The sequence below is a fragment of the Syngnathoides biaculeatus genome, chromosome 6 (assembly GCF_019802595.1).
Source record: "Syngnathoides biaculeatus isolate LvHL_M chromosome 6, ASM1980259v1, whole genome shotgun sequence".
Classification (NCBI taxonomy): domain Eukaryota; kingdom Metazoa; phylum Chordata; class Actinopteri; order Syngnathiformes; family Syngnathidae; genus Syngnathoides; species Syngnathoides biaculeatus.
The window spans coordinates 18,642,971-18,658,483 of record NC_084645.1 but is presented as its reverse complement, the minus strand read 5'-3'; the positions used below and the strand labels follow the sequence as shown (position 1 = coordinate 18,658,483).

General features: G+C 43.6%; 1 protein-coding gene across 6 annotated transcripts in view; it reads right to left on the bottom strand.

The window, feature by feature from the left end:
- Positions 1-1,116: 1,116 nt before the first annotated feature.
- Positions 1,117-15,513, bottom strand: part of ccnd2a (cyclin D2, a) — a 185,184-nt gene continuing 170,787 nt past the window's right edge. For all 6 annotated transcript variants that reach the window (XM_061822928.1, XM_061822925.1, XM_061822927.1 and 3 more), the window contains 2 exons: positions 12,598-12,746; positions 1,117-4,992 (listed from right to left, as the gene is read on the bottom strand). In XM_061822928.1, coding sequence (XP_061678912.1) covers positions 4,819-4,992; positions 12,598-12,746 — 323 coding nt within the window. In that variant the 3' untranslated portion in view covers positions 1,117-4,818. The remainder of the gene's footprint in view (positions 4,993-12,597; positions 12,747-15,513) is intronic.

The window sequence follows — 15,513 nt, the reverse complement described above, 5'->3', positions numbered from 1 at the left end:
CTTCCTGTTTCTTCTCGAAAACAAATCCCTCGAGAGGATTTTCATGGCAGGAGTTACAAAAAGCCGCATACGTCAAAATCATGTTTTGTGGTGAAAAAAACGCATGGGCCCATATTGGCTGATGTTTTTTTTTTATTAATAACATACTAAAAATCATCCATTTCATGACAATATCCCTTTAAGTACGGTAACTTAAAAAAGGACCATGACATTTAATGAATATGATTATCTTTCTTGGCGGTATGGTGAATGACTGATTAGCAGATCTGCCTCACAGTTGTGAGGACCGGGGTTCAAATCTGGCCTAGGGTTGTTTGTCTGGATGTGCCCTGCGATTGGCTGGCGACCACTTCAGGGTGTAACCCGCCTCTTGCCCGAAGATAGCTGGCAACAACCCTCGTGAGAAAAAGGAGTACAGAGAATAGATGGATGGATGGATGGATTTTCTTTCTTTAGGTTTTTGACCTTCTTAATCACTATCAATACCTTAATTTATTTGCTAAACTGCCTGAAAGCAATCACGTGGTTCTCTATTGAAGTGTGAGGCATGCAAATAGTACTCATTGCCCAAAAGCAATGAGTGTATACGATGATCATTCAAGCTTTAGATATTGTTTTTTTTCCCCAAGCATTAAATTTTAATGGCTGCTCTATTGACCACGCCCCTTTTACACATACAATCATCCATCCATTTTCTGAGCCGCTTATCCTCACAAGGGTCACGGGGGGGGGCAATCCCAGCTGTCAACGGGGAGAAGGCAGGGTACACCCTTAACTGGTTGCCACCCAATCACACGGCGCATGGAGACAGGCAACAGTTGCACTCACAATCACACCTAGGGGCAATGTAGTGTCCAATTAATGTTGCATGTTTTTGGGATGTGGGAGGAAACGGGGGTACCCGGAGAAAGCCCATGCAGTCACATGGAGAACATTCAAAGTCCACACAGGCGGAGTTATTACTTGTATATTTGCAAACATTCTGTCCTGCCTGGATCAAAATGTCACATGTTCCCTTTCAAGTAATTTACAACTACAGCTGATCTGTACGGAAACACAAGAGAGATCTTGAAACAAATGTTTGTAAAAAAGAAGCAAGGCGAGAAAATAAAAGCAGTGAGCTGATGTGGTGTCACACCCTTTAAAGCAGAAGTTTATTGAACAGAGGTTGTGCAACAGACATTTGAGGTACATGATATGGGTTCTAGTGAGCGGGAGGGCTGGGGGTGGGGGTTCTCAAAGGGAAATGTGCTCTATTCAAACTTCCAGATATCACTATATTTATGAGTCCAAATGACAGGTGTCATCCACCTTGTCCATTCTGCGGTAGTTACAATGTTGCACACATACACACCTCACATACGCACATTATCTCAGACCTCAGACCGAAACAATTCGTTGCTACATTGGGAATCCATATTGGAGGACATTCAGGGTAACAGTTTTGGCCATCACAGGAATGTTCTTGTTACCCACAACATGTCAGATGTAGCACCAACATGAGCAAAGCTTGCTAGAACACCCACAGAAATGTTGTCACCCCCACTCCCCTCTCCAGTATGTCCAAGTGGAAGCCAAACAGTGGCACATCCACAAAATGCTAATTTGCTGTTTTCTATTCTATTCCAGGCTCCCTAACTGCAGAGGTATCAGTGATAGATGGATTTATGTGTGTATATGTTTTTTTTTTTGTATGTAGCCAGTAATCCTGAGGTATAGAACATATACCACTGATGCAGAATGTGACTGAAGAAAAAGAGCAAAATAGATTCAAAAAGGGGTAAAGGAGACATGCTATCTAAGCAAAATGTCAAACTGTACAAAGAACATTTCCAGTCGAATACTCATTTCATGTTCTTCTATCACCTTCTACTTCGTTTTTATGAATTTATCTCTTAAGCAGTAAAATAATTATATTATAATACAAATGTTTATAAAATAGCAGCACACTCAAGTGACACATCACAACTCTGTAATGTTATTTTGTATAAATGAAACAAATTCATAGCTTTTAGCAGCGCAAAAAGACAACAATAACTCAATAAAAATATTGACATTTTTTTTCTTGATGTCTTCACACCTCCTCTGTCCTCTCTTCACTTTGGAATACAGTATCTCTAAATCTTAGAAAAAAAACCCTTTTGTGGGTCTGGTCACCCCATAAAATATATCAAACACAAATTGAAAGTGTGGTCTCAATATATAACACACGCAACAAGACATTGCAGGAAAGACATTAAGTTTGGGTGAGAGCTTACATCCGGCAGAGGCAAAATGAAGGAGGGCAAATACCGAAAACTGGATGTTTTGGCAAATCAGATCGCCAAATTTGAAACAAAACAAAAACATCCCCACATTTTTTTTTTCAGTCTCACAACCAGCAATGTAATTCATGAAAAAAAACGACAACTCAAGCACACGTGAACATCCGCCCCCCCCAAAAAAAAGAAAAAACACGGTCGTGTCTCTCTGCCTGATGAACCACCTCGTCGATTATTCGAAGCAGCAAAGCTCAAAGAGGACTGAGTGACACACAACATAGCCTTACACAATGTTGTTCAACATTTCTGCAGTTTCAAGCCAGCACCATAGAAAGTGAACAGCCATTAAAAACACACGTCACTTGTGGTGTTTTGGGAAGTTAAAATAAACAAACAAAAAGACAAAACCTCATTGGCCTCTGAAGAACTTGTGCAAATATTGGATGTTACGACCACCCGAGTGCCGCCCTGTGTGACATGACTGTGGCTGTGATGCAGATAAATAGAAAGAAATATTCAAGTACAAAAAAAAAATTCTTGACAGTGTAAAAGGAAAGCCACAGATGAGGGAACTGTTTCTTGGCCTTTGTTTTTGCTCCAATCCTTGGAAATGAACAAGCTCCTTGGATCAAGTTGGTCTTTGCTTGAATAGGAATGTTCGTTTTGATTGGAATGTCCTGTTTTATGTGACTCTTGCTTGACATAGGGGGTCATTGGGAAACCAGCCCTACAAAGTAAACCAAAGAACAGGCTTAAAAAAAAATTGAAGAGAAAAAGAAACACCCACCCACCTCCAAATCACCACCAATTCATTTTGATGTATCTCCAGGGGAGCATGTTCTCAAAGTGCTTTGCCATTGAAATCATATAGGGAGCAGAACACAACCCTATGGTGGACTCCAGATGCATTGACAATATATTGTACTCCTCCAAGCAACAACAAAAAAAAAAAAGGAAAGTCATCCTCACATGATCTGGCAGCCTTAGTTCCTCATTTAGCATCCATGTAAATGGAAACCAATACATAAAAAAAGACTCAACTGTGTTATAGTACACCTCCATAAAAAGATTTTTAATCCTACCAAATCATTCTGCTCTCAAACCTCTATTGGGTGTTATAGTCACCATTCAGCCACTAGTTGTACATCAGCAGCATGCTCCCACGTCACCATTCTGTTTCATTCATCCATGCAAACTGTTTTTCCCCATTCCTTTCACACCCTGTCGCCTCCCTTCTAATGAACGCAGAAATCCCCCGTCCTCCCGTCTCTGAGGCGTTGTCCTCTCCGCCGTTCAAATGTGCTCTAACTGAGAAAAGACATTGTAACACTATGTGACAATGTGTGGCCATATATAAAACAAACAAAACGCCTTGCATGACCTATGAGGCTGAGGTTATTAAAGACTTTAGAAACATGCTCTCAGAGGGGCACTAAGCGAAGTGAAGCTTCCTTCACTCACACTTTCTCTCTCTCTCTCTCTCTCTCACACACACACACACACACACACACACACACACACACACACACACACACACACACACACACACACACACACACACACACACACACACTCTGTCTCATTCATAGTCCATGCAGCAGTTTATTGCCGGGCCAACAACAGACCGAGATACACTGCTGATGAATGAAGGCAGTGACATAGCATAGATACCCCGTTATACTGATAGACAAAGTGTGTATGGAACCTCAGCCTGCTCCATAGTCTTCTAACATTGTAAATGCCTCGCGCCTTATAATGTTTACTGCTAATTTAGATACAGGATCCCCATTCAGACTCCGCATGCATACACACACGCATACACTGAGGCATGCTGAATCCGTTAACTAACCCATACATACAAGCAGCCTGACAAAGGAGCTTATTGATCTTGACTACTCAAAATATGTCAAATAATATTATTACCACTAATAATAATTACTATGACTAATAATGATGATTCAAAAGATCCTTTCCCATCCCTGGATTGGGGACCCACCAACGTTACGCATACTGTTCTCAAAGCTTCCTCTCCACATCTTGCTGATGGTCAAGATAACATGAATATATATATATATATATATATGTGTATATATATATATATATATATATATATATATATATATATATATATATATATATATATATCAAAATAGAGAGCGAGAATAAAACTAAGCCCATACTTTGATCCCACATATGCAACTTTCTGCCAACCAGCTATGGTGACAATATAACTTAATGATCATTCTATACAATCAAAGGCAGAATGCAAATATGATTGGTTTCCCTTCTGTGCATCCAAGGCACCACGGAGCGTCATCGTGCCGCAAATCTGTTGCTTTTAGAAAATCTCGATTTTGCGGGCAGGCCTTTGTCTTGAAGAACAGAAAAATCTACAAAAAACTAGCAAGCATTGTTCTTTTTCTTTTGAAGGGCTTGTGTTTTTAGCATTTTGTTTTTTTTGTTCTTTTTTTCTGCTTTTAAGAAATACATTTTTTCATGATTCAATTTTTTTTTTTGTCATTGCTGTAAATCCTGCGCAATGAGGCCCTCTTGTGGTTCACAAGTTGATGTCACGGACATCTGTTGGTGTGGAGGACTGATCCAGCTCGTCCAGGCCTTTGCTGCTCGGGCCTCTCTGGCTCTGCTGCTGCTGTTGCTGCTGCTTCCGGCCCTCACGCAGGCTGCTCTCCAACACACGCTCGATCTGCTCCTGGCATTCTTTGAGAACGTCCTGCAATAGGAGAAGAGAGAGACGCAAACTTACAGCACTGCCGATTGAGCGAAGAACCATCGTGTGTGTATAATAAGTTACCCAAATTTGAGAACAGCGCAGCATTATAGCAGCAGTAACCACATCATTCTTTTTTCAACTCAACATTGTTATCAAGACTGCAGTAGAATTTGCTTTCCAGTCTGATCCAGATCTATTTATCAATGCACCCCTCCATAAACTGGTTCATCTCACTGAGAGTAGCCTTTTTTTCGATGTGTTTCTACACCAAATTAAGAGGCCACCCTTCGCCCAGAGTCAGTTGGGAAAGGCTCCATGGCAAATGGATGGATGGAAATACAGTGGTAACTCTACTTACGAAAGTCTCTACTAATGAAAGATTCACGTTACGAACGGCCTCCCCTGAAAATTTTTGTCTCTAGTTCCAAAAGAAATTCACGATACGAATGGAAAAAAATGGCGTTGGATTCCACCGAATGTAAACATCCTGTACTGTATCTTGGTTTGAAAGCGATAGAGCTGCTCTCCCATTGGTCACTGCTGGAGCACTTTCCTGGCGTCACATTGGCTAGAAGGGATGCCAATCTTTCACCGTGACCTGTCTCTTACCTACCTGCGTTGGCCTCACCGTTCTGAGGTCCCGGGTTCAATCCCGGACTCGCCTGTGTGGAGTTTACATGTGCCTGCGTGGGTTTTCTCCAGGCACTCCGGTATCCTCCCACATTCCAAAAACATGCAACATTAATTGGACACTCTTGTGAGTGCGACTGTTTGCCTCGATGTGCCCTGCGATTGGCTGGCAAATTAAATGGTTTCCCACAGATGTGCTGTGTCACGGTAGTTGGGAATTATCAGTCCAAGTTTTTAAGGTACAGATTATGGTCACTGCTGTTGTTTGGGATGCCAAAAACGATTTGACCAGGAGTTGTTCATTTTATTTCAAATATGATTAAAGGGTTGAATACTAAACTGGTGGCAGAGACACATGGTAGAGGTAGACTAGAAAGTTAGAATTTACTATTCATAACTGTTCGACTTGCTGCAAACTAGTTATTGTGTCAATGTTGGCAAGGGAGAAAATTAACCTCCACAGGGCTAAGGCTGAGGGGCAGACATGACGCAGATCCAAGCATTACGTCAGGCCACCGGGGTTGTGCACCGAACTCCGATCCCCATTGCACTTCTGTCCACACACCTGTGCCTGCCTTCCCCAACTTTCCACCCGACTATCGTGCCCCTTCCCGAGCCATTTCCAAGAGCTGAGAAAACAGAAGTAGCCTTGACAATGACATCTGAAAACACAGGTAGTACCAAAGCTATGTTAATTACATTCACCTCCTGTGGGAGCACAAAGGTGGTGCCTTTTTAACGAGAGACAGTCCTTGTGCCTGCCTGCCTACGGGGGATCCACGGGAGACCCGGCCGGCTCGCCTTTCACCTTCAAAGGCGGCCGGGCAATGTGAGAATCCACCTGGGAGAGGAGCCTCTCAACAGCACTAAGCCCTCATATCCGTCTGTGAAGGCTGGTCCGCAGTGGGGCGAGGACGGGGGTGAGGGGGGTTGGGGTTGGGGTAGGGGGTGGGGTGACCAACTGTGGAGAGGGGGTACTAGTGCTCGTGTTGGCTGGTGAATAGATTGTTAGCAGAAGAATCCCACAGATGTTGCATTGACAGTGCTGCAGGAACATTTGTTCACAATTCAGTGCATTAATCAAGAACAGGCTTTTTAGTGGTGTGATACTGTAACGCAAAAAAGCTCCTCGTGTTCATTGCAAATAATGGAGTGTTGGCTCCAAGTGCAGAACATTTTTTTTTTTCAAGAAAGCTGCAGCTAATTTAAACCTGAAGAGCCTGTGTTAGAGTTGGAGATGCCGCCAGGCTCGTGAGAAACGCCACATAACTGAAAACAGAGTTGCTCTTCAGGAGCCGCACATGCCCTGATTGACAAAAGGTCATGATGTCAGATGTCAAACTGTACCATACATTACAGAAGAAAACTTCTGAATTGTAGCCTTGGCTATTTATGCTTTTGATTTTTTGAACAGATTATGGGGAAGCTTTGAGTAATTGCCCCAAGTGAATCGTATTTGGTCAACACCGGTGGTTAAAATCCACAAATATGGATTTGATATGGAGGTAACCCAAGTAGCGTCCATCCTGGGGGGACCGCTAACATGTGCGCAAACATAGTACACGCACCAACATGTGCCTCGAATGGGTGTAGAATCTCAATTCCTTTGAGAACATTCAGCAAAGCTCTAAACATGTAAAGTAACTGCCTGTGTCTTACCGCAAGAATGCATGTCTTCACTTCTAATAAGACAGTCTCACAGTCTTTGCAGCGTTTTAGAGCGGCAGCTTCAACGACTTGCCAAGACTTATAGCTTTTATTTGTGGAAGTTTAATGACTTCAGCCTGTGACTACTGGAAACATCGGTAGTGTTTTCGGGGAAGGCCGAGGTGCTTGTATAGCGAGGACCAACAGCAACGAAGACTGCTGGCGATAGCGTGCTTTACTGAAGTATCGTGTGGCGGCTGCCTCAACCTGGACAGCACATGACGGTCTCAGAAGGCGCCATTTTGTTACAGTCCTCCCACCTCAAACATTCATCATATTGCAATAATCTCTCTGTGTGACAAGGCATGCACATTATTGCTGGGCGGCCTTTGTGACACCAGCAGCAGGGGGAAGTCGTGCAGACAGACAAAACCAAAAGGAAGAAATGTGTGAAGCCATGGAATGTGTTTCAAGTGCCGACTGTACCACACAAGGCTGTATGGTCAGAGCTGGAGCGCGCACACAACGGGGGACACACTTATCTCAAAAATCTTCCAGAAAGAGGCTGACAGTGGCAATCCTAACTATAGAAAATGCCATCATTCTTTTTTTCTGTGGTCCAAAACAGCTCACTTAGTAAAGCAAGGATCCTCCAAAATAAACACATTTCGCTTGCTGTGGTGACAGCCATCCTGCAACTCCTATAAGAGTATCTCAAACTATAGCCTGGCTACATTAACATAAAAAGACATGAAAGCAGGAGGAAAAAGGGAAACAATGTTTAGGTGTCCTACCTATGTTGAGTTCCCTACCTACCTACTACCCCAAGTTCTCTATTTCAAAACCAAAAGTGTTTTTACCAATTGAAAATAAATAAATTCTATAATTCCATTCCTATGGCATTACAGATGACATAGAACTGCCAAAAGGCACCTTGTCAAACCTAAAAAAGGAGGACTCGCCCTCCCCGACTTTGTGACATACTACTGAAATTCGGACACTGGAAAAAACGGAGATAATTGCTTTTGGCAATGAAGAAAAAAAGACTGCTGTTCGTGAATACTTCTACTCACTATCTTTAAAAAGCAAAGACCAAGTCAGAAACGTTGGTCTTCTGACCATTAACAGTCATATCAAATCAATTCCTAAAACTGCCTTTTACCATCTGAAGAACATATCTATGGTGACGGTTTGCATCTGTTAAGCAGACCAGGAGAAGCTCATCCATACTTTTATCTCAAGTAGACTTGACTATTGTAATGGTCTTCTGACTGGGCTCCCGAAAAAGAACTTTCTATTATTGGTCTATGAATCACTAAATGGTTTAGGTCCTGAATACATGAAAGAAATGCTAATGGAATACAAACCCAGTAAGGCACTGAGATCAACTGACTTGGGTCTAAAATGGAGTCCAAAGCAAACATAGTGAAGCAGAATTTAGATATTATGCTGCAAAAAAAATGGAACAAGTTGCCAACAGAGGTGACGTCAGCCCCAGGTGTGAGTGTTTTCAAATCCAGTTTAAAAACGTTTCTTTTTTTCTCATGCGTTTAAGAGTACTTCCACTTCTCAGTGATATTTCTTCCACTAAAAGATGTTTTAATAGTACTTTTTCAAATGTTTTTATTAATCCGATTGCATGCATTTAATCATGTAAAGCACATTGAGTTACCTTGTGTATGAAATGCACTGTACAAATACATTTGTTTTGCTTTGCTTTATGACTTCTTTTCTTGGTAAAACTGCGAATTGTGTACCATGGCTAGATTTGGAGCAGCAAGTTTAAGTCCATATCTTGTATCATCTCACTTGCAGATAATCCCTGTGACCATACATTTAAAACAAGATGGTATCTATAAAATAAGTGGCGTGCATCTCGAGAGTGTCTTTACTGCATTTAGAAATATCCAAGATACAACTTTGCATAGCTGCATTTGTGTTGGGTGGTTCATCGCTGTTTTTGTTCCATTTTTTTATTCGTGATTCTGTTGCGCTTAAATATTAAACTGAGATGTTTAATTTATAGCTGGAACATGCATTGCACTGCAACCAAATATGCTTAACAAAAATATCTTAGAAATACAGCATCAGACATCATGACTCAAGCAGACGTGCTGAGGAGTATGGAAAATACCAGAGAGATGAGCGAGAGGACTCCTTGTGTTCTGAAGAACTGTTAATGTTCTGAACAGTTATTAATAAAGTTTGAGAAGATTGAATTTTGAGTACTTAAAAGCGTTTTGGTGGTGTACTTGATGTGCCCCAGACGGTTACCAGCACCTCGTCGTAAATTTGAGGTTGAGATCCATGCCTTAGAAATTCTACTCTATCCTTTCTTGATACATTGCTATCATCCAGCCTTCACAGGAAGCGTATCTCGGGAACACCAAGTGAACGCGTGTATGCACGCACACAAGTGATATGCATTTTTCCAGCACCCCAAGGTGGTGACTGGGCCTTGTCACATTTCCATTGGAAAACCCCAAGTCGTGGATATCGCAGACGCCAGCAGGGTGCCGATAGGGGGCAGCCTCGGCCATGATGCCATTGGCAACAGTAGTGACTTTGGCACAACTTGGCCAGGCTCTTTAGCTAGCTTTAGCGATACCCTCTTGCTGGCCAAAAAACAAGTACGCAAAGTTGTGTGTCCAGTTGGACTTAGTGCAATCTCTCCACCAACACCCCCCCACCCACACCCGGTGCCTGCAATCTAAATTGTCATCAAGGTAGCCCTTTGGTGAGGCCTTGCGCTATGACATGGATCATCAACTCTTTAAGGCTGGCCGTGTTACTGGCTCTATGCTCGCCATCATAAGAATTCTTGAAAACAAAATACATGACCAACTGGCTTATATTCACAATTGACCCCTCCGTGGATATTGCGCAATCCACGTCACTGACCAATCAGAGGCCAGAGATCTGCATAGACCAAAGCCCGTTTTTGCTCCCGCCATTTTCTCTGACAACATTGAATGGTCCAGTATAGGTTTAGTTAGCGTTTTATCGTGTATTTGGGTTATTTAACAAAAAATATGGTGAAGAGATGTAGTCACAGACTTTGTAATAGTGACGACAGGTATCCTGAAAGGCAAGTTGGTGGAGTTCGATTCGTACCCTTTCCAAAACCGAAGACCCAGTACGAAAAATGCCTTCAATGGATCAAACTTTGTGGAAGACCGCATCATCAACTAAATCCATCTAATATCAACCGGAACACATATGTTTGCACGAAGGTATGCCCTATATTTGATTTTCAATAGATGTCTCGTATAAATGAATTCGAAGTTCTTCACTAGCATAACACTGCTCCGTGTGAACGATTGCCACACTTATTCTTTGTTGAGCGATATTTAGCGATGATCGGACTGCACAAACGTATTGATTTCTTGCTGGCTCACGGCCAGAAGCTTAACCAGACTGTGTTTGCACGAAGGTATGCCCTATATTTGATTTTCAATAGATGTCTCGTATAAATGAATGAGACGTTCTCCGCTGGCATAACACTGCTACGTGTGAACGATTGCCACACTTATTCTTTGTTGAGCGATATTTAGCGATGATCGGACTGCACAAACCTATTGATTTCTTGCTGGCTCGCGGCCGAAGCTTAACCAGACTGTGTTGGCACGAAGATATGTCCTAAATTTGATTTTTAATACACGTCTCGTATCAATGAATGAGACGTTCTCCGCTAGCATAACACCGCTACGTGTGAACGATTGACACACTTATTCTTTGTTGAGCGATATTTAGCGATGATCGGACTGCACAAACGTATTGATTTCTTGCTGGCTCGCAGCCGAAGCTTAACCAGACTGTGTTTGCACGAAGAAATGCCCTAAATTTGATTTTTAATACACGTCTCGTATAAATGAATGAGACGTTCTCCGCTAGCATAACATTGCTACGTGTGAATGATTGAATGAAATCAGAAGCATGGCGTCTCTCTCAGTTAAGAATGTATTGTATTTAGAATCTATAATATATCGTTGATTTGAATGAAATCAGAAGCATAGAGTCTGTCTCAGTTCAGAATGTATTGTATTGTATTTGCCATTTTTACTGTTTGTCTTACGTGAGCGCACGTGGCGTGACGTCACTTCAGGAGGTGTGGTTAAGTGCCCTGTACGGAGGGGTCAATTCTTAAAGCTGTGCCTTTGTGGTCTGATACAAATTCTCAAGTAATTTTACGAACCAAAACATACCCAATATATTTGCTTTTGGCTGGCATCTAAGCAGTTTATTTCTTAAGTCTCTCATATATGTTGAGTTAGGAAAGGTGCCCTCTCCTTCGCCTCCAGCCTGCGCTGCAAAGCACGGCTTGTCTGGATCCAGGAATGCGGGGAGTTGATCATAGAGCCATAGAGCGACTTAATTCCCTCAAGTCCTGAACCGTGCAGTCTAAACACACTGAGGTCCTGTGCTGCTTGGGTTATTTGTTTTTCCTCAGCTGGTGAGTGGGACTTCACACAGCACACACCAGAGGGAGCCATGCTTTCCAGCTGGGATCCTTTATGGGGCCAAAGGAGGAGGCGGGAGACGCTTGATTGTCGCCGTGCAGACCTGATGGTCCACCCTGCCCTCCTCCTCCTTAGACGCCTTTTGGGCCGTGATTTCACAAACCAGGGACGGGGGTGACAGCTATCTGCTAGCTGTGTTGGATCCGCGCATAAATTATCGTTTTAACTAAGTAGTGCAAACCAAACAGCATCATTCCTGACCCACATCACTTGGTTCTGGCCCTAGGTGCTTCTCTTCCACATTGATCTTGCAAATTCTGAACACAGACCTCCATGAAAGTCAAAATAAAGCAGTTTTTTTTACTCCCAATGCTCCGTTTGGTCGACTTCAAATGAGCTAAAGCGTGTTGAGACTTGAGAATTCAGACTTCACACTGCATGATGAATGCCAGGTATCGCTAAAGGTCCTGCCGCTGTTTGGACTCGTCTTACCCACCACAGCAACATTCCCAGGATTGTTTATATGAGGAGGCCCCACGCCGAAGAAAATCTGCCACTTGATAACTAGTCAGGTTTTTGACGAACATACAGGAAAAGGAAACAAAAGTTCTCTTTCTTCCATTAGACGTTGTATCAAAGACACAATGACGTGACATCCTATTCAAAATAATAGAAACCCCAAGTACGATGCAGTGGGAGGTGTGCACCATTGCAAACTCCAAGAAGTAACAGCGATTGAATATCTGTGGATTATAAAGTATTTATATCATATATGGAGTGCTCTACTGGCAAAAGTGGATGAGATATTTATAGATCCCGTATCTTTTTCCAAACACAGATAAAAGGATTGTTGTAAACATAAACTCACCACTTCTGTGTTTGTGATTTTGGCCAGTAGGTCTGTCAGACTGTCCCCCCACTGGGAGTGGTTCACTGAGTCCAGCTGTAAGCCGCAGATTGCTGCCCCCACGCTTCCTGTGGCAATCATGGATGGAGGGTACATGGCGAATCTGAAATCTGTTCAAGAAGAAGAAAAGGTAATTAAGTAAACGTGGGAGCGACACGGCTACTTTTTCTCTTCAATTCAAGTTGACCTCACAGGAACCTGATGATGATGTTGGGTCTTTTAGGGCACATCAAATGCTATGAAAAATGTGGGGACCCCGATTGGATACATTTTTCAGATTATACATTTTTAGTTGAACTAGTTGGACAAAAAGTAGTGCACAGTTACTTCGAAACAAGGAATTAAATGTCTATTTAACAGAGGATTATGTATTCTGCTGGAGCTGTTTCATAATTTCAGATATTAATTCATATGCTTCACAATAAGTGGCACAGAAAATGGATAGATGGATGGAAAAAGACAGGCATGTGAGACAATAGTGTATGATTTGGTAATCCAGCAGTCAGTTGATAAGTAATCCTTCTATTGCACACAGTCTGAACGCAGCGCTCGCTAATGACCAGCAGCCTGGATAATGAGGGTTCACTTGGCTTGTAAAGGAGCTGAAAAGCAGCCGCCCTCCCTTACCCCCCCACTCCAAAAACCCCCACCCTTTTCCACAGGCCGGCCCCTTTCTTCCATCTCCTGAGTAAATCGTGTGCTCGCTGAAAAAGCCCCATAGCGCTTGGAAAGGGAGGAATAAAGAGGCTCAGTGCCTCTGCCAATGCTCACTGCTGTAGGTCCTTTTTCCACGTGTGGTCACAGGCGTGCGTCTCAAAGACCAATAACCTTGTTAGCTCCCCTCACTGTCATTCATAATGCAAATGAGACAGCTTGTGAACGGGCCAGAAGCCCGAAAAGGCAAGGCAACTGGCATACAGGCGCGAGGGAGGGGGGCACGGCAGAGAGAGAGTGAGAGAGAGAGAGAGAGAGAGAGAGAGAGGGGGAGAAAGAAATACAATCACAGTCTCTCACTCTGCTTATTCTACCCGTACATCTTGCTCAACTTCTACCTTTCCTTTTGGAAAGCACACGGGCCCACTCGGGGGCCACTGAATGACACACATGCCCCGGGCTTTGTCACGGAGACTTGCGGCAGTTTGCGTTGGCGGCCCTCCTATCTTTTAGCATATTAATAGAGTGGCGGGCCAGCGAGAGGGAAGGCAGAAGAGTGTGACTCCATTGTCTGGAGTCATCACCTCATTTCACCCAATTGAGAGACACAGCATCCATCCCCTGTGAGCTGATAGCAATTCAGCGAGACGGGCTGGACAAAGAGTGCGGCTGGACAGCGGGGGTGCGGGGGTCAACAGCAAGAGGAAGATGAAGAAGGAGGGATGGACGGAATGGCGACAAGGCCACGAGGAGAAAAGACGGGAAGGTGGTAGGCGTGGTGGGAGAGCATCGGGGGGTTTGACATCTCTGCTGCACATCACTCTCAAGTCTGTGTCCGGACCCTTGTGAGGTTCTGCAGGAAGAAAAGAGTTGCCCTCCAGCGACCCTCACCTCCTATCCTTCCCCCCACAAGTATGCCTCTGTTCCTGGGCCACCTAAGGGCTGGGGCAGTGGGCATCAAGAGGGGGCAGAGGCAGCCTGCACATTAACATATTGCCATATTCAATTGCAAAGCAAACGGCATGCGATGGCTCTGAAGGAGATTTTTCTTCCCTCTTTTTTTCCTCCAGCTGGAATCAAAGAGGTGGGCCCTTTGGTCGCTGTAAAGGCAGCCCCTCGCTGCCTTTTTAACATGCAGAGCCAGCCGCTTTCTCATCGTGTGGGCTCACTGTTGACAAATAAATGAACTTATTATACACCCCTGTGTTCACGCCTGGGTCTCTGCCAAGGGGCCGATTTATTAAAGGTGACCTTGAGCCAAGAGGAAAGAGCACACAAAGACCCTCGCCATTACATCACCGCCGTAATCGTACAACTTTCTCCAGGGGGAATAGGAGAAAGACGTTCGTGGATTTACTGTATGCGTGATGTGAGCACAGACTGACAAGCAGGGAGTAATATACGCACCCATACAGGACACAGGCAGGTGGCACAGATGTAGTTTTGTGGGTGAACAGGATGGCGGCCAGTGGGCTGCAAGCTGATTTTTTGCACTCCAGACAAGACAACAACAACAAACAAGGCCGCACGCGTGCGGTCGATGCGGGCCGACGCTCCTGCCCGTTGGCTGTAGCGTGCGGGCTGAAGAATGCTCGTATTTTAGGAGCAGCTCATTGATATTCTCGTTGAGGATAAACAGGGTATGTAGCTGAGTGGGGACGCATGCCTGCGATGGAAAGCTCTGTGTAAGGGGTGGCTGGCGAGCTTGGCCTGCACGCCTCTCAGTGCCTTTCAATGGCCCTTTCTCTGTCTGTCTGCAACTCCATCCTCTCTGGCCTAGTCGACTGCCCTACATGGCACACTCCTTGTGGGTGGCTGCAATCTATGCACATTAAACTCGGGAATTCATTTGCACTGGGGAGTGGAACACCAACCCTAAAAAACTGGCTTAAAAAAAAAAATCACTCTTCTCCAACGCCCTCCTGTTTTTTTGATGCAATAAATTAAGGTATTATATAAATGTAGTGCTTACTGACCATGTCTAGTAAATCTGAACATGAAAAATTATTGTAGGATTGGTAAATCACCATTAATGCACCATCATTGCAAACGCTCATCTACTATTTCCCTTAGTTTTTGTTAAGGTTCACATAGAGATGTTAATGTTGTCAAGCCTATGAAAAAGACTTACATGACAATGCTTCTTTGTAAAGAAACTACATACAGATGCACAGCAACAAAATGGTTCCAGACTAACAGTTAACATTGCTGACATGGAAACAT